The sequence below is a fragment of the Stylophora pistillata genome, chromosome 12 (assembly GCF_964205215.1).
Source record: "Stylophora pistillata chromosome 12, jaStyPist1.2, whole genome shotgun sequence".
In the NCBI taxonomy this organism is placed as follows: Eukaryota; Metazoa; Cnidaria; class Anthozoa; order Scleractinia; family Pocilloporidae; genus Stylophora; species Stylophora pistillata.
In genome coordinates this window covers 6,377,501-6,397,500 of record NC_142530.1, presented here as the reverse complement: position 1 = coordinate 6,397,500, position 20,000 = coordinate 6,377,501, and the positions used below count along the sequence as shown (strand labels likewise).

The 20,000-nt window shown below is 37.2% G+C and overlaps 1 protein-coding gene across 1 annotated transcript; it reads right to left on the bottom strand.

Annotated features, from left to right (window-relative positions):
- Positions 1–191: 191 nt before the first annotated feature.
- On the bottom strand, positions 192–19,977 carry LOC111333539 (ATP-binding cassette sub-family F member 2). Its single transcript, XM_088740339.1, has 11 exons — positions 19,554–19,977; positions 18,006–18,204; positions 9,097–9,351; positions 6,959–7,061; positions 6,084–6,179; positions 5,206–5,325; positions 4,368–4,457; positions 3,975–4,148; positions 3,696–3,824; positions 1,657–1,860; positions 192–1,038 (listed from the first exon to the last, which is right to left on the bottom strand). The coding sequence occupies exons 1-11, from the start codon at positions 19,864–19,866 to the stop codon at positions 934–936; spliced, it is 1,788 nt and encodes a 595-aa protein (XP_088596465.1). The 5' UTR covers positions 19,867–19,977; the 3' UTR covers positions 192–933.
- Positions 19,978–20,000: the final 23 nt, after the last annotated feature.

Sequence of the window (20,000 nt, the reverse complement as noted above, 5' to 3'; positions counted from 1 at the left end):
TCGACACGAATCCTTGGCGATAAAGTCAATTAGTGCTTCGGCACTCTGGAACTATCCTTCGGAATACAAAACTAGTGTTACGGCACTAAAAACCTATCCTTCGGGATACAAAACTAGTGCTGCGGCACTCAAACTATCCTTCCGAATAAAAAACTAGTGCTTCGGCACTCAAAGGGTATTCTTCCAAAATATAATGTATTGCATATATTTTTTAATTGCACTTATTTATAAGGATTGAGCACACTGAAATTTACAGCACATTTACACCAACCAAGGCCACCTAAGCATATTTTCGACAAATGTTTAACCAGCTTTGAATGACTAAACTGCAGCAGAATTCTTCCATCTTTGTCGCTAATTGATTACTTAAGATAGTACACGCCAAGTCAGATGTAATTTGAATGTTAATATTGTTCACAAAACATATGTTGACTGACTATCACGTGTAGAAAATTTTAATAGGTTAGCCTCGTTTGGATTAGATGCACTGTAATAGCCACGATATAGCTAATAATACTAAAATGATAAAAATGAAAACACATAGTCTTCATCACCCGAGTCGCGGTCCATTTTTAGTAAAAGAAAAAACGTTTTTTTATGTTTTTTGGATCACCAAATTTAAAATATTTTGTATAGCTGTCCCTTCAAGACTGACTATGGCAGTTCTTCGTTCAAGAAGGTTTAAATTAAATAAGTCCTTTTGGCTGAATAAAAGACACGAGTATTGATATGATGATTTCAAGTAATGGTCAAAATACATTGTTAAACGGAAGCTATAGTAATGAATAATTACCTATATAAGTGGCAGCCTCCTGAAACCTTCCACATTTGTTGCCATTGGTCGCTAATTTCTTCTGTAATTTGCTTTGACCCATTCCCTCTACAGTACTAAAATATATTACGGCAGTCCTAGACTGCCTTTTATTTTTTAAGTTACTTTTTAGCAACTTTTCTCTTTAGTTCTTCCTTATATGACAGAATATCGCCTTTCCACGGTGCTATTGTCTGTTTTTCACAAATCCAAATTTCTTTTGCAACCTGTAGAGAGTGGAAAATAAACCAAGATCACAACAAAGCTGCAAAGATCACTTGTTCAAGAAAATTTAGTACAAAATGCTTTTTACTTCGACACAGCGAAAAGAAAATCTTAAAAGATTTTACTAAAACACGAGCCGAAAAGTTCTTCACTCTCAAAAGGTAAATTTAATCAATAACTGCTCCTTGTTTGAATTTCATAAACCTAAACCCAGAAGCGATTAACATGTAACTTCTCCCTGTAATATCCGTACATTATCCAGCAAACAGGTAACGAGAATATTCAAACTTATCAGGTAGAAGTTGTCCTCTCGATATAACACCAAATTCTTGTAATTAATTCACAAGGAAATGTGTAGCAGCTAGATGGGAGAATTAACTATCAGATCTTGGGAGTTGAAGGGTAACCACAAAGGCCAATCCGAAAGTAAAAACATGTATAACACCAAGAACAGAAAGCGCGGGAAAATGCGAATGACCGCGTCGAAGTTGATTTTGGTTTGGCATCTGATTGGTGGAGAGTGTGGCGTGAGATTTCTGGACCAATCACTGTGCGAAGTGAAGTAAACCAATAAAATCCCAAGTTACTTTGGACTCTTGAGAGAAAGATTATATTCAAACCTGGTTTATAAGTCGGAAGTCGTGACTAACAAGGACCATTCCCCCTTCGAAGTCGTTAATAGCGTCTGCCAAAGCGTCAATGGTCTCCATATCCAAGTGATTAGTGGGTTCGTCAAGTAACAGGAGATGTGGGGCTTGGAAGGCCAGCCAAGCAAAGACCACTCGGCATCGCTGCCCATCAGATAAATTGCGCATGGGACAAATCTGTGTTTGATTGGAGACGAACTACTGATCAGCATCAATTTTCTTTCAATAGGCATTATCTTGAATTATTGGTTAAACGAAATATACATTTGTCACGAGCGTGACAGTAGAAAAAAAAAAAACTGATTCCCAAGCAAGGTTCCTACTCGCCACCTGCAGTTTCGACAGTCCCCAAAACACAACACAGAGTGAAGTGTCTTGCACAACAAGAGAAGAAATGAATAAAGAAGTCAAGTCTGTAAAGAAAATGTGGTGCTGCGTCCGTGGGGGTATTACAAGCTAATTCTATCAACTGAGTTGTTAATGTAAATTGTCCACTGTAAAGCGTTTCCAATGCTGACGTTTCGAGCGTTGCTCCTTTGTCGGAGAGAAATCAAGTTGATTACGTGAAATGGCCATAGTAAAGAGATTATAAAACTGACATTTCGAGGGGCAGTCTTCCGCTTCAAACGCCAGCTTTAGCGTCTCTCTACGGTAACCAATTAACATTATAAACTCACTTGATAAAACCAAATTATCTAAGAGCGCAGTTCTATGACCTGAAAGAGCTTTGATCGAGACAGGTGCAGCGACTGGACAGCAACCGTTGTGTACAGTGAAAGGTTGATGTTATAGTTAAGCTGTCCCTCTAATGTTACATATTCTTACTCTACACAATCTTAATGAAAAATTGTAAAACTCAATGTAGAATATCAGATTGACTCAACATCTATCTATGTTGCCGTTTGTATGCTCAGTATTGTACAGTGGAACCTCGATTTAACGAAGTGCCAGGGGACTGGGGAAATTGGTTCGTTATATCGAGATTCTGTGGCATACATTTTACTGTAACTTTAGCTCGGCTAAAACTGAAGTATCGTTCGTCATACCGAAGACTCCGTTATATAGAGGTTCGTTGAATCGAGGTTCCATTGTAGTTCACACATGACATCAAAATGTGATGTGAATAAAATTATATTGGCACACCAGGCGCAGCCGAACATGTCACTAATGTTCTGACCCACATTTTTCTAACTTCTGTAATCTTTTACTGAACAGACCCACGTGTGTCCTCTAATACTATTCGGAACCAGTCAAAATGCATGCATGGTGCAGCTCATTACATATCAAGCGCTATCTCCTTATAATTTTAATCTGATGATTTTAATATTCGTATTCTTGAATTACGGTCTTTTCGTCCAAAAGTCTTTTCGTCTAAGTCTTTCCGTCTAAAAGTTTTTTCATCTAAGTCTGTTCATCTGATTGATCAGTCTTTTCTCGAAGCAAATAAATAACTTTTAGAAGGCTAGATAAGGCTATATAAAGAACTTGTTGGCGCGAGTCGTCGCCAATTTAGTTCCGATAGCTTTAGTCACCAATCCTCGTTTACGAATTCAACGTCGTAAATTACGATAAATACACAGAGAAGGTGCTTATTTGTGGTCACTTTTGGCTTAGTGTTATTTCTTTATCATGTTGGACTATGTTGTTGGTTATGTGGGACACTTAGTGATGTTACACTAAGTTGTGTATTGCGCCTAATAAACGCTTAACAACAAGCCTAATATTCTCATTTCTTTTGCGCGAAACAATTAAACGGCAAGTCTTTATTTTTGTCACTATTTAATAAAATATATCGCGTTACAACTTCATTTAAAACAATGTGATAACTTTGACGAAAACACTTGATATTGGACGAATGGACCTTAGACTTCAAACGAAAAGACCGGATACTGTATTCTTAAGAGTTTAGGTGTCTAGGACTAGACTTTTCAATAAAGTTTGTTATCTTAAGTTTCATGTCTTATACAAAGAAGCTTTAAGACGGTGGTAATATCAAAACCGTGTTTACCGACCTGTTGTTTTCCTGTCAGTCCATATCTTCCTATTGACTTGCGCATGTCCTCCACCTCTTTGATTTCAGGAAAGCACTTCATCATGAATGCCAGAGCTGACATGTCTAATTCTAACATATCTTGAAGATGCTGCAAAGTACAATGTAAAATTTCAAAGGTTAATCATACAACACCGCAACAGGTGTGACCAGAACCATATTTTGTTGAAATTATTGAGCTTAATGAGGAAAGTGCATTACATCAACTAAAATCAAGATATTTGCTGACAATTCTTCAAACCTGATGATAGCGGCAAATCTTGAGGTGATTATGCCTTCGTATAAGTCCATCAGTAGGTGTTAGTGTTCCATCAAGTAGTTTCAGCAGTGTGGACTTCCCTGCTCCATTGGGACCCACCAGAGCTATTCTGGACTCCAAGTCAATTCCAAAATCCAACTTCTTGTAAATGGCAGGCTGAAAAAAGAAATCCATTACAAAAAAAAATGTGTAAATGGTGGGAACGAAATGGACTCTTGTCAGCGACATTGACAGGGTTGATTAGACATCAGTTACTTTTTTTCTTTAAAGAAAGAAATGGCACGTGAACATTTGATTACTTGCTGAACGTTTCAACACAAATAGCTGTCGCTTGTACACGAATGTGCAGTCCGCTTTATTAGCCTGCTACCCCACCTTATCTTCTCCATAACTGAAGCTCATCGTTTGTACTTGAACAACTGGTGGGGCAAGCTTTCCACAGTCAGGAAAATAAAATGTCAAGACCTTTTGATTGAAAAAAAAAAATAAATAAATAAAAGATCCTTTAAATAAAAATTTTTCTGTTGTCACTGACTGAATAACTTTGTGTGAGGACGTTACGGTTAAAATACTATAACCTTCTACAGCAATAAAATGGCTATGAAAGCAAAGGAGTGCTTTGAAAAGAGCCGTAGAGACGTCACTTGGGATTGCCAAGGGCCTAGTAAATGTCAGGAATGTAAATGTGTTCATTAATGGCATTCGGTTCACAAATTGAATGCCACGCTTCTAAAATTAATCTTTTCGACCATTGGGAACAGCGGTCAATGATCTTGACGTCCTCAAGGTCAAAATCATGATTGTATTTCATACAACGTTGGGTTGATAAAGAATTTCTTTCTTCCGTGAAAATCGCTCTCTTGTGTTCTCTAATCCTGAATCTTTATTGGTATAGGTCTTTGACTCTCTCTCTCTTTTTTTTTTTGTGCCCCATCAAGCAGCTGAGGCACGCATAGGCGCGTGTTTAAATGACAGATATTGTCGAAATACATGTTTATCAATATGGAAAATTTGTGCAAGGTCCAGAGTTGTCAAGAATACCTGATACTCGCTTTGAAAGATCACACCAGTACTACCAACAGTCAACTGTACACAAAAAATGTAGCTGCCATATTGAACATATTACAATTTCATCTCAATTTTAGGCTTGTAAACGAGTGTAATAGTAAAAAAGAACAAATTACTCTATAATGCTGCAAGCCTAATTCTTTACCTTGTCTTTTACAACTTTTTCAGTGAGGCCACCAGCCACCATTTTGCTGAGGACCTTTTCTTTGCTTTGAGCCTGTCTAGCAAGCTTGGCACTACCATGCCCAAACCTGGCGATGTAGTCCTACAATCACAAAAACCAAGTTATCTGTAGCAGTCACTAGCATGGTTCACTGCTCAAATAAGTACTGACAAGCCTGATATTCTTGTGCATGCCCTATATGAACTGGATACCTTCAACCATCTTGGGCAAATCATGCATTTTGGAGAGGGTGCCAGGATTGTACAGGGGGCTGAAAGCTGATGAATTTTTTTAAAACTTAATTCATAAATTTTACTACATTGACAATCATCCTCTCAAGTTTTAAGCCAGATAGACAGTGTTGACTCAATGTAGAACTTGATATTCTACTCAAAAGTCTATTTTTAGTCCTTTCACTCCCAGATCTCACTGATAATCTCATTATCATCTGCTATACAATTTTAAAGAGGCTAGTTTGGAGAATTTGTTATTGGATCAATTAATAATCTCTTAATTGACATTTTTCTTTAATTTCATCATTTGTCTGCTTGATATTGTATTGATATTGCAAGCAGAAACCCCTTACGGGAATTAAGGGGTTAAAAAAATTGTTTTGAATTAAGTAGTTTTAATTTTCCAGCAGCAATTTTTGCTTGCTTGACTTGCATCTGGCTTTAGAAGTCAGCTGTTTAAGTAAATCGCTTCAGGCATTGTGTCCATCACAGCTTCCCAGTGGAACTGAGAGCTGTTAAAACTCGGCCTTTTAGGTCATCATCCTCCTATAGCCAGACGCTATGTAAGTACAAACAGATCAATGTTGCTGGTGTATTTCTACAAGTGACTTGTCACTCATGCTGCACCTTCATGTGTTTTATTTGATCTTGTTCCCTGCCATACTGTTTCATTTGGTTCTCCTCCAGTTCTGCTCTTGTTTTAATGTAAGAGTCATAGTTACCCTTTGGAAAGAATAGAAAAAAATGTAAACTTGGATAAAAATCTTAAGTCTCAAGCTGCCTTTACCAGCTTTGTTCACGCATTCATAGTAAGTTTGATTAGCAATGGAGATCACACACAGGATATCAAACAGCTATTTATAGCCGCCCTATGTACAACATAGCAATACAACCCCTACCTCTTTTGCCACAATATCTGCACATTTAAGTGGTCAAAAGAAATTTAATCAACAAACAAAACTGTTTTAAATAAAATGTAATCAATCTGGCTTCTGACAAGGAGCTTGAATTAAATCAAGTTTGTGCCCTTGACAGTACAAGGTTATCATAGGAGAAAGCTCTGTTGATGAAGATGTTTGATGAAGATGTTTGACAGTGATAAGTTATTTTCATGGTGGAAATGGCCTGGTAAGTGAACAAAAAAAAATCTAGTGATAGATGATACAAATAGAAACATGTCATTTTGTAGAATTAATAATGAGAGAAAAAAATATGAGTATTGTGTGGGACTGCACAGATTTCTAGGAATTGTGCAGGATTGTGTAGTTTTCGTATGATTGTACCTTTCTGTCCCCCACACACCCTAATGGACGAAGGGCTAACGCTCGAAACGTCAGCTTTTGTAATCGTTACGGTGGCCAATTTACCATTTCAACTTTGTTGATATATCCAAATTATTTCGTTACTCCCACCGACGCAGTCCCAAACAGTTTCTTTCGAAACTATCAGCCTTTACCCTAATGGAAGTGCTGTTATAAGCTAAAATGTGAGATCACTCTTACCCCATAATACACAAGTTTTCCTTTATGCATATGGATAATGTTAGTGCACACCCCATTGAGAAAGTCCTGTGAATGTGATATCATCACCAGTATCCTCTTGTAGCTGCAGAGAATCCAACAATAAATGGCATCAATACATGTATACCTATTGGGGTTTCATTAACGTTTTCAGTAGGAGGGCAACTGTTTTTCACAGGCTGGCAAAACTTTTTATGAGATAACTCTTCTGTAGATGGGTATTTAACCAGTTGGGCAAAACTGTCATCACCACCAGTCAATTTGCCTAGAGCCCAGCCCTTAATGAAACCCGTCTACATTTTGTGCTTTGTACTAAATGTTCTTCATTAAGCTTAAGGTGGCTTGTACCAGTTTCCTTGTGAGGGGAACAGGTCACTCTTGCGTGACGCACGTGAGAAAAACGCGTGAAAGAAGCGCGAGATCAAAAGATGAAAATTCAAAACAAAGATGGCGGCGCGTGGAATTTTTTCTACTTTTGTGAGAAGTTTACCTAAGAGCTTGTATTTGATGTGTTGAGTGGCTACTGAGAATGCAGGAGATGGAAACTAAGATAAAGACGATTTTTGGCGAAGTAAAGGTTGCTTCACTTCACATTTAAAAGAAATATTCAACCGATATGAAATGTTGCGATGGCGAAAAAAGAAGAACTCAAGTGAAGGATAATCTACCTGAAGTGGAAGAAGACTTTGAAACTTAAAGGAAAATAATATGATACAGCCAGAAGTCGTGTGTAGGATTTTTAAGATGAGCCGGGAGGCTATCTTTGACAGCTGTTTAATGATTTTCTTAATTAGCAGTAAACGTCTGTAAACATCAGATCATAGGTGTGCGCGCGAGCACACGCAATTGTCAGCGGTAGCTATAACAGATCATGAGCAAACGTCGATCTTATAGAATCCAGATTTTTAAATGCGCGAGAACGCGCATGGAAATTGCTAAACTGACGAAAGCTATTGCATGAAAACAAGTCCAGTGACCCCTTCTTTTTATTGTTCCAATATGACGATAACATCAAAAGGAATCATCAGAAAAAAAACTAGAAAATTCTACGGAACGAAATTTGCGATGTCTGAAAATTGCCTTTTTCTAGATTTTCTGAAATTCCGCTCTGTAGAATTTTTTAAAAATCTTTGTGCATTTTCCTTTTCAAGTGCCAAAAGCAATCACTGAAAAAAATCATGGGGTCACCGGGTTAGTTTTCAAATTATTTAAGCCACAAGCTAAAAAATGCGTCTGAATAAGCCTATGAAAGCGTTGCCATGGAAACTGCTAGTGACGAAATGACAGCTATTTTTGGATAACCAAAAAATGATTATATAATTCAACCCTGTAAAAGTGTTCAACTGGCCTTGGTCAGTCTTTCTGTTGTATTCTTTCAAAGTTACAAACCATCAAAAAGACGAAAACCAGTACGAGCCACCTTAAATGACAATTTCACTTGACTGACTCATTTTATCATGTTATACCTTGTATAGAGACTGTAAGTTATCGTTTAAAATAGGATTTGGGGTTTTTATCATTTACACGTACAATCATTTAGAAATGAAGGCACCTTGTAAATGTGTATTTAACAATTACATGACAGTAGACTCTATCTTGCCATGTGTCTGAACAGTGATTGATCACAGATGATCTTAAAATGTGGTAAGAACAAGAAAGTGGCACACTAAGTGAAACCATTGTGTTCCTTATGTTCTTTCCACATACTTACCTCTTCTGTGATTGTCATGTTTTGCTGAACAAACCCACAGCAACATGGAATCTATATGTTAATCAGAGGGAAGGACAAAAACTCCAAAGAGTGTGACATTGAAACAAACTGCTCGAAGAGTAATAAAATTTGAGTAACCAAGTCACAATCTGTTGTAATTTTGAGTCTAATTGAGAAGATGGGTTAGTTTTCTGGAGCAATCATACAGTAAAGTAAATTGCAAGCCATTCCTGCACTGATGTAATGAAAGATAAAAGACATCAAAATGAACTTTAAAAGAGCTGTACATATTATTCCAACAGTTAGTCATCAGATATAAATGTTAAAGTTTGATATTTTCACCCCTTATTTATCTATTAATGGCAGACCTGTCCAAGTTTCACATGTGACACATCATAAAACAACTCACTTCTTCAGCTCTTCTTCCAGCCATACACATGCATCCAGATCCAGGTGGTTTGTAGGCTCATCCAATAAAAGAAGAGTTGGCTTTACAAACAGTGCTCTTGCCAGAGCAATTCTCATTCTCCAGCCTCCAGAGAAATCTTTTGTCTTTTTGATCTGCATGGAAGGTGTAAATCCTAAACCACTGAGAATTTCAGCAGCTCTGGTTTCTGCTTTGTCAGCATCAAGGTCTTCAAGTCGTTCAAAGACATCCATTAGTCTAGAGGAAAGAATACTTCTAGCTTATTTGTCTTATTTATTTAAAGTCCAATAATGCTCTGAAGGGACCCGGCCAGTTCAATTTAAAGCAACCATATCTATGGTGTTACAAAATCTATACTGCATTTTTACAAACAAGCAAGCAGACTTTTAAATGAAGATGATTAACTGTCTTGTCAACAACATGGAGAACATAGAGAACATTGCTCCACCAGGAATTTAAGCCCAGATATTTTTTCTTAGTCTGTTACTTTTGGTAAGATGAGTAACATCTTTCTGAGCTTCAAATGGAGTACAGTATCTTTCTTACTATATTCATTCACAAGTATACGTATTTTGTTTGAAAACCCTCATGCTTTATTGATCTCACACTCTCCTTGTAGCACTTCACAGAACATTTTCAAATTATAGGACAGGGTGCATATATGTTGTGGTTCAATTTTATCCTTGGTTTAAATTTTATTTTCCATTGTTTTTGGTTATGGTAATGTATGATAATAGGGTTGAAACAATGGAAAATGAAATTTAAACCAAGGATAAAATTGAACCACAACATATACATGTACATGTACAGTCCAACCACATGAAGGGGGCATCACATACTGTTACCATATGCAAATCCAGGGGCTTCATTAATGTTTTCTGCAGGAGGGTAACTGGTTTTCACAGGCAGGAAAAACTCTTTGAACTGAACTTCTCTATAAGATAAACTTTCCTCCAGACCGTCAAATCAGGTGGGCAAAACCGTCCTCACAACCGGTCAATTTGCCCGGTGCCTGGCCCTGAATGAAACCCCTGCACATCTCATTGTACATGACTTGTATATGGGCAATTCCACGTTGTGGACATTACGTTCAGAAGCTAAAATTGTCATTTGATCTCTCTCTTAAGTGCTTAGAAATATAACTTTCGGATTATTTTTGTTTGGGCCTAGAAACTAATGGTCCTCCCTCATATTTTTGGGAAAAAAGAAATTACTTGTGTATTTTCCTTGCGAAGATATAAATCAAAAAATGTGTGTTGTGGACATTACAAAAAATCAACCAATAATTCTGATCATTTTTAATTCCACTTTCCTGTGAATTGTTAAAAGGTATAAACTTGTAAAATGGTTTAAAATGTTCCCTAAAGATGAAAGTTTATAACTTTGTTGAAAAAATCACCCAGAATAGCTTTGTGTGTTTGCAGTAAATAAAAACATGCATTGTGGACATTACAGAAAATTGTTGTGGACATTACAAATTGGGGATATGGTAAAAAATAATGGTTTTCAGGTATTGTATTGATATAACATGCAAGTTTAAGGACCTTATGTGTGAATGTAACACCTTATTGCTCTTTTGGTGCTAATAAGCTATTCCATAATATTTATAAATGTTAATTTTTTAAGATAATGGCATGGCCAAAAAATTATACAAAGAACCATGCTTTCCAGAATTTAGGCTTGGAATGCCATATAACCTGCACAGAAGAATCTTGCAAAGGATCCCTGAGCCCAACATCACAGTAGACAAGTTCTCCGCAGTAGATTACTTCACCAATTACTACATTGGCAGAGCACAGACAGGGCTTGAAATTGCGACTGATACGGTCGCCAATGCGACCAAAACTTTTAACTTGGCGACTAAACGTTCGAATTTAGTCGCCACTTTGGCGACTAAACTAACTTCCTCTGATAAATAAAAGATTGTAGATGAGAAAAATTTCTTAAGTCTCGTTTCTACTTTTCTGCCAAAGGAAATGCAAATTAAGTCTGTTTACCTTTAAGCTAAACCTTGAAATGGCTTTCAAATTGCGTCTTCCGAGACGACATATTACAGTGGCTTCTTCGTGGTGATCACGGGTGCAATATTTTGTTGAAAAGCTTCTGAATTTAAAATTAATCCATTGAGAACAGGAGGTTTGGTACTAATGCCTATCCACCATGTTTGATAAATGTTTGATGCCTTTGTATTGTACAATTTCTTGCATTGATGTGACATATTTTCCTTGCTAAAGTAGCCCCGAAATGTTCTTATTACTTTTCTCACTTACTGCTTAAGGTAAGATTGTCATGCAAAAGTCTTTTGGAGTTTCTTCTTTTGTGTTTTCATGTTTTAAGTCATTCAAGATCGAGTATTTTGGTCTACCCCACAATCGCAGCCACAATTCACCAGAAGCTGAACAACAACACCAATTGAATGAAGCTCTAATCTGATTTCTGTTCTTGTACTATCTGGCGACTGCATTTTTGCACTTGGCGACCATTTTTTCTCTGATAGTCGCCAAAAGGCGACTTGGAATTTTTTAAATTTCGAGCCCTGGCAGAGTGTAGAAAACCAGATAGTGACCTTTAAATATCTACACAGAGTAGGAGCTTTCAAATTTGACTTTTCTAGAAGAGCAGATATCAACACAAAGCCTGTCTCTTCAGTTTTCTTTGGTCCTTTGACCATTGAGAGCACAGGTCCTTTTACTACTCCCTTTCAAAAAGACAGTCAGAGAAAAGATCTTTAAATCAATTAAGTAACTATATGATATAGTTTCTACTTAATTGATTTAAAGATCTTTTCTATGCTTGATCAAGCATGATTGCTTTGTGAATGTGATCATGGCTAGTACATTTTGTAAGTCCACTGGGAGCATTCTTTGTTTCCATCTTTTCAAAGTTACAGTTTTGTAGGCAAGGCAATTAGAGTTTACTTCAAAATTATTGTTGAACTTTATATGAATAATCAAACTATTTTTTTTATAAGGAAAAGATTCCTAAAACACATCCCCATTTAAAAATGTACTTCACCATTTTAAAATGTACTTCACATTTCAGGTATCTTAGTTCCTGAATGAGCCAATCAGATCTCAAATGCATTTTTAATGAGTTCTCTGGGAACTAAGTTCCTGTGTCAACCAATCAGATTTGGTTTGTAATATGGACTTTGCTCTTTAGGAACTAAGTTCCTCAACAAACCAATGACATGGAAGAATACATGACGTGACATTTCTAAATTAAGATTCGCCTGTTTAATTTATGTCAACACTAAATAGAGCGGACAACAATGTTACACTTTGGAAATGAGTCGAATACACGATGGTCTACATGTCAACGAAAAGGCATCTGATACTACACAATTCTGTAAAAAATGCCACAGCTGTTTTGCCGCGCTTTTTACCAGCGCTAATACATATATCTTGTTAGTAGTTTTGTTGTGTAGTATCGCTGATTATTATTACAAGTTGTGCCGTAGTTTGACGAGCCCGTAGGGCGTGTGAAAATACAAATAACGAGTAAAATTTTTACTCAGCGATACTATACAACAAAACGTCTAATAAGTTATTTATTATCCAACACGCCAAACTGTTATATATATGTTGTTCAGTGCGGGTGAATTTCGTGGATATTTATTTACGGGGAGTGCGTGACAGAAGTATGCGAAGCAGTACCAAACTGGCGCGTTGTTTTGTTGCTGTTTCTATTTTCTTCGATGAATTAAAGGAAGAAATTTCCTGGACGTCGAGCTGTTCTTCTTCATTTGATTCATCTAGTAAACTTAGATCTATATTTGCCAGCCATTCTGACTCTTCGTCGTAGGATGTATGATTCAAACTGGCTGCCGTTTTGTTTTTCGTCATTTAACTACAAATCCACCGTCATTTAACTACAAATTCTCCGCTTGCGCGATGCGAGAAAATCTGTTTAACCGATACTCTAGAGTACAAATACCGCGTGACATTTGTACTCAACCAATCGTTTCGTAACATTTCCAACGCTGTAGTGTATGTATAAAGGGCAGAAATTTCCTCTCCGACGCTTCAAATGCGTTGTTTATTTTGTTTCGGAAAAGTATTTCGCTACGCTTCAATGATCTCATCTCGGATTGGTGAAAAAATGACAGGTGTATTCATGCATAGAAATGAACTTACACTTGCGAAACGAGATGTAATCGGCGTTGAGTTTCTTGTTTTCCTCTTCTCTCTCGTGAGTTGAAAAAATCCATTCCCAAAGAAAAATTAGGCAGATCTCCATCGGCGTATTCGCTTGTTGCCATGTCTAGTTTAACTTTTTTACGGAAGTTTTTCCCGGTTTTTAATGAAAAATGCTGAAGTCACTCGCGCGAAAAAAAATTGTCCCGAGGGATTTGACGTCACCAGTGTGAATCAGTGGGAAGCACGCTCGCGCAATTGAGTTTGATTGCACGACTCTTAGAAGCTATGTTGTAATAAGCAACATAAACCGGTCTAAAAACTTATCGCAAGAGCAACATTGCCGGGGGAGACTGTTTTGACTTGTGTACATCACCATTTCAAAACGTACTTGACATTAAAGGTATCTTAGTTTCAGAATGAGCCATTCAGATCTCAAATACATTTTTCATGAGGTCTTTGGGAACTAAGTTCCTGTGTCAACCAATCATATTTGGTTTGTAGTATCAACTTTGTTCTTTAGGAACTAAGTTCCTCAACAAACCAATGACATGGAAGAATGTATGATACCCAATTCTCTTCGCTTGTGAAAACTAGCGAAAATCTAGGCTTAGTCTCGCTTACTTATCTACTTACACGATGAAATTCTAAAACTTTCAAAAAAGATCTAATTACAGGAAGATTACAAAATATACCCTTTTTAGAAAAGCTTACATAATACATCAAAATAAACGAGCTTGAAGAGAATTGGGTATCAGACGTGATCAGTCAAGTGTGACGAGGCACTGAATTGTCGAGTTTGGTGGAGTTCGTGAATATTTCTTTTAGGTTGATTGATGTTGGCGGAGGCTGCGTGAATTTTTCAAGTCGTGTGAAGTTGGCGGAGGGCGTGTAAGTTTATCGAGTTACGTGCTATTGAAGAGTTTACCACGTGGAAACTACGTTCCTATTCTGGACTAAATCTTCTAGTTGCTGTTACGACAACCCTGAGTTCAGTCTATTCGCCGAACTAACTGTCCTCTAAAATATTAAACCGCGTAACACTCATTAACAACATGATATCATACGTGATTTGCCTTTATATGTTATTACCTAGTTCACATTAATTAAGGAGAATGTAATCTGAGGAAGCTGCAAATGCTTCGTGCAAACGTACCGAAAAAAATTCTACTGCTGCAGCAGTGTAGCGACGAACAGTCTCCGTGGGAACACGAATAGAATTGGTAGAAATTAGTTACCAGTTTGGCCAATCAGCTAGCGGTTACCTGACTTGAGATTGGAAAAAGATCCAGGTGAGGTTAGGAGTTCCTGCGAAATTGATCGCGTACGATCGATATATTTCGCAAGATAGTTGCGCAGGTATCTTTTTCGCGAACCACATTCAATCTTGTCCAACCAATGTCATTTGGTGGCTCGGTGGAGTGATAAATGCGTTTTGAATGTCGCAAGACACGGCTGAATCCGTTGGGAATGTGTTTTGGGAAACACGAAAAAGAACAGCGGTCACGGTCTATTCCCCGCCAAAATTTACTTCATGGCGCGAAATGAGGCAACATCTCTTTTAGACATCTTACCCGAGATGAAGCTAAGCGAAGATGGGTGGAGATAACTATTTTTCTGAGGACTGAATTCCTTGGGAAGAAAAACCCAAGTGCTCCATAAGTCGATAGTGCACAGCTAAAAGCATGAACCAATTGTTTTATAACGTAGCCGGTGAAATTTTGCATCCGAAATCCGACACGAATAACGGACAACACTATCTTAGAAGTGTTTGTTCAGTGAAGCGAATCGTGACAGCGCTGATGCCGAGTCTCGTTTCCCGTTGTTTTTCTCTTTTTCTGCCTCGGTTAAGAATTCTAGCCAAAGGGAAAAGGTCGCAAAATTGTCTTCGTTTTGGGATTGGTGGGCCGAGTCTCTCTTTTCATCCATTATTGTCGCGAAGTATAATATTTTTCACCGTGTTCACAAATTTGCCGCTCGCGCGAAAAAAAAAAATTCTGGCGAAGCCATTTGCAGGCGCCAACAGCGTGTGCTATCGAGATCTGGAGCACGCTTACAGATACTGAGTTTGATTGCGCGGCTCTGCCATGTTATAAATTCAATTTGTTGTCTGTGTTATTTAGTGTTGACATGAATAAAACAGGCAAACCTTAATTTAGAAATGACATGTCATACATTCTTCCATGTCATTGGTTTGTTGAGGAACTTAGTTCCTAAAGAACAAAGTTGATACTACAAACCAAATATGATTGGTTGACACAGGAACTTAGTTCCCAAAGACCTCATGAAAAATGTATTTGAGATCTGAATGGCTCATTCTGAAACTAAGATACCTTTAATGTCAAGTACGTTTTGAAATGGTGATGTACACAAGTCAAAACAGTCTCCCCCGGCAATGTTGCTCTTGCGATAAGTTTTTAGACCGGTTTATGTTGCTTATTACAACATAGCTTCTAAGAGTCGTGCAATCAAACTCAATTGCGCGAGCGTGCTTCCCACTGATTCACGCTGGTGACGTCAAATCCCTCGGGACAATTTTTTTCGCGCGAGTGACTTCAGCATTTTTCATTAAAAACCGGGAAAAACTTCCGTAAAAAAGTTAAACTAGACATGGCAACAAGCGAATACGCCGATGGAGATCTGCCTAATTTTTCTTTGGGAATGGATTTTTTCAACTCACGAGAGAGAAGAGGAAAACAAGAAACTCAACGCCGATTACATCTCGTTTCGCAAGTGTAAGTTCATTTCTACGCATGAATACGCCTGTCATTTTTTCACCAATCCGAGACGAGATCATTGAAGCGTAGCGAAATACTTTTCCGAAACAAAATAAACAACGCATTTGAAGCGTCGGAGAGGAAATTTCTGCCCTTTATACATACACTACAGCGTTGAAAATGTTACGAAACGATTGGTTGAGTACAAATGTCACGCGGTATTTGTACTCTAGAGTATCGGTTAAACAGATTTTCTCGCATCGCGCAAGCGGAGAATTTGTAGTTAAATGACGGTGGATTTGTAGTTAAATGACGAAAAACAAAACGGCAGCCAGTTTGAATCATACATCCTACGACGAAGAGTCAGAATGGCTGGCAAATATAGATCTAAGTTTACTAGATGAATCAAATGAAGAAGAACAGCTCGACGTCCAGGAAATTTCTTCCTTTAATTCATCGAAGAAAATAGAAACAGCAACAAAACAACGAGCCAGTTTGGTACTGCTTCGCATACTTCTGTCACGCACTCCCCGTAAATAAATATCCGCGAAATTCACCCGCACTGAACAACATATATATATAACAGTTTGGCGTGTTGGATAATAAATAACTTATTAGACGTTTTGTTGTATAGTATCGCTGAGTAAAAATTTTACTCGTTATTTGTATTTTCACACGCCCTACGGGCTCGTCAAACTACGGCACAACTTGTAATAATAATCAGCGATACTACACAACAAAACTACTAACAAGATATATGTATTAGCGCTGGTAAAAAGCGCGGCAAAACAGCTGTGGCATTTTTTACAGAATTGTGTAGTATCAGATGCCTTTTCGTTGACGTGTAGACCATTGTGTATTCGACTCATTTCCAAAGTGTAACATTGTTGTCCGCTCTATTCAGTGTTGACATAAATTAAACAGGCGAATCTTAATTTAGAAATGTCACGTCATGTATTCTTCCATGTCATTGGTTTGTTGAGGAACTTAGTTCCTAAAGAGCAAAGTCCATATTACAAACCAAATCTGATTGGTTGACAAAGGAACTTAGTTCTCAGAGAACTCATTAAAAATGCATTTGAGATCTGATTGGCTCATTCAGGAACTAAGATACCTGAAATGTCAAGTACATTTTAAAATGGTGAAGTACATTTTTAAATGGGGATGTGTTCTAAATAAAGTTAAAGAACTAGTATCTTGATTTCCATCATCATTTTGGAGAAAATGAGGAGAAAATCAAATCATTTTGTGAAAAAAGGATGTTGTAATGTCCACATCAAACTTCAGGTGAAATTTCTGAATAACCAAAGTGAGATGCAAACAGCATTTTGATTCTAAAATGATCCTTGTATCAAGCTAACACAACACCATAAACAGCTTCTGAATTGAGCTTCCAGTTTTACTAGAAATTAAACTTAAAGGTGCAAACATTGTGGACATTACGTAATGTCCACAACAGTTTGAAAATTTATTTTGAAGAAGAGATCATGTATTTCTGAGATTTTTCTTTGACAGTTGAAAGGTACAGGTAATAGCCATAATTTCATGGAAAAATGAATGCCTTACTCCCCTTAGCAGAATTTTAATTACAGGGTTAAAAATTGTAGGTGGAATTTTGTAGCGACATAATTTTAACAATTCCAATCAATATAGTTATCAAGCTTTCAAAATCCATTAAATCTACTAATATATTCCCAAAAATAAAAATATGATTTTTTCAGTGTCTCATGTAGAATTGCCCATATGTAGACATACTACCATACATAAAATTATGTGTATAAATAAGGTGTATATGCTACTGTTATTCCTTGTCAAACCTTTACTTTGTGTGACATTGTATTCCAAAACAAGAGAAATTGTAACATGAAAGTGCCATGAGAGTAAATATTGTGAAATCTCTTTTCTGTGAAAACATCACAGATGACAACAAACCTAAGGTTCCACATTTTGCCTTCCAATCTTCAGATCAGGATTTTTCATAACTAGGCCATTAGGAAGGTATCTTAAAAAGCAAATCAATTTATCAACAAAACCATACCTGTCGCTACCCTCATCTCCTAGTTTGGTGAGTTCCGCAGCCTCGGCTTCTAGTCTCGTCCTCTCCTCATCAACCTCCATGACACACTCTAGAGCTGTCTTATCAGAGGCTTCCATCTCATTCTTCAGATGAAATATGTCAATGTGCGGAGGAATTGGAATGTCTCTGTTTCCTATCGTCTCCAACATGGTGGATTTACCTGCTCACAATACCAATATTTTATTCATGTAGTTCCTAGACACCTAAACACTAGCTATTGATAGATTACCCTTAACAGCCTAACATCAGTATCCAGATCTTTGTATGCATCTCTACCTATTTCTGATGAGGAAAATTAGCTTAACAATCAAAGCTTCTTAGGGTTGGTGATCAATTCCTTTATTGTCATGACTTAAATGAATGACTCATCAGTGTAACCTTCAGGAGAAATTAGATGCTGATCATTCTTAAGCTAGGTTTAAAGGGGTTGCTTACAAGGATTACCAATATTGTACACTTAAGTAAGTTCTCTTGCTTGTTTATGGCTAAACTTAACATGAAAATGTGTAAAGTTTTGGAGTCAAATGAAAATTAAAAATGGTTTTTCTTTCAAATGTTGATTTATAAAATGTATAAAAATTTCACGAAAAAGAATGCACCCTTTAAGGGTACTTTTATAACCATTAATCGCTGATCATCTCCAGTTTATTCCACGATTAATTTTGCATGTAAAATATTCATCACTCCAGCGTGTCCTTTCTTGATCTAGTGCTTCTGGCGAAAAGTAAACTACCGACTTTGTGTTGGATTAGAAAAGCTGTTACATGGTTCGGCGGAAAAACGACTGTTCTTAAGCAACAAGGGACTTCCTAAGAGAGAATTTTCTCACTGTACACTGTGCAAGTAGTTAAGTCCTTGATCAAAAGATGAGAATTTTGTCAATATTAAGAATGACCACGATTTGATTGATTCTGAAAAGAAAATATGCGGTATACATGTATACTCAAGTTTACTGTAAATACTTGTATTTGACTTCATAATAAAGTTAAAACCGTTCCATAGCTTTAGTAGAAATCAATGGATGGTAATAACAAATGAATCTATGAAAAAACATATTCCGCTAAATTTTTTTAATGCTCTGTCGCCAAGCTAAGATTTTACCATACGCTGGGCACGAAGACGGTTGTTTTATTAATTTCTCCACTTCAAACTATTTTTTGATACCACGATTGGCTTCAAATATTCACATGTAAGAAAAAAATTAGAAAAAGGAAGAATCTCTGTTGATAATTTGCGTTTTCAGTGCAATATCCCGGTAAGGAATTCATATCTCTAATACTTCCGTTTTAATTTTAGAAACATTCGATAATCGCGAAGAACACACTGTATTATAAAGGAATTTGTTCCTCATGTTATTATCTTATCACGACAAAAGGAGTTACCAGAACCAATTGCTATCAAAGTGGTGGAAAGATTACCTAAAACTATGTGAAACTATAGGAACTAACTCTTCGAGAAAACCGTCACTCTTACGTTTTTTTTTTTAAGCAAGGAACATTGAGAACTTACCGCATCCATTTAGTCCCAAGAAACCGTATCTTCGGCCACAATTCAGCTCAAGTTTTGTATCAGTTAAAAGTTCAACACCGTGGAAAGTAATCGAGAAATTTTCAATCTTTACATCCCGCGACTGTTCGTGCGATGCCAAAACGCCGGTACACGAGCGATTCGACAGATCCAACTTCACGCCGGCGCCATTTTCAGTTCCGTTCGAACTTTCAACACCATTTTCTGTCGCTTGACCGGCCGGTTTTGGCTTCCCTCTAGACTGAGCAGCAGCCTTCTTCTTTGCTTGACGTTTCTTCGCCGCTTCAGAGGGCATATTTGAGTGTTTCGATTAAAAATTATTGAAGAAAATGTTAGTTATTAGTTCACACGAGTGCAAACAAAAACTCCTTACGATTGCGCCATCGAAGACAACATGTGCATCGTAATCTTGTTTCCAGCCCCTCTCAA

Excerpts from the sequence above, each read along its gene's own strand:
- LOC111333539 (XM_088740339.1), bottom strand. The coding sequence starts at position 19,866 with ATGCCCTCTGAAGCGGCGAAGAAACGTCAAGCAAAGAAGAAGGCTGCT. Across the intron at positions 4,149-4,367 it reads TCAGTTATGGAGAAGATAAG|CCTGCCATTTACAAGAAGTT; the intron begins GTGGGGTAGCAG and ends TTCTTTTTTCAG. Across the intron at positions 1,039-1,656 it reads ACTTCCGACTTATAAACCAG|GTTGCAAAAGAAATTTGGAT; the intron begins GTTTGAATATAA and ends CACTCTCTACAG.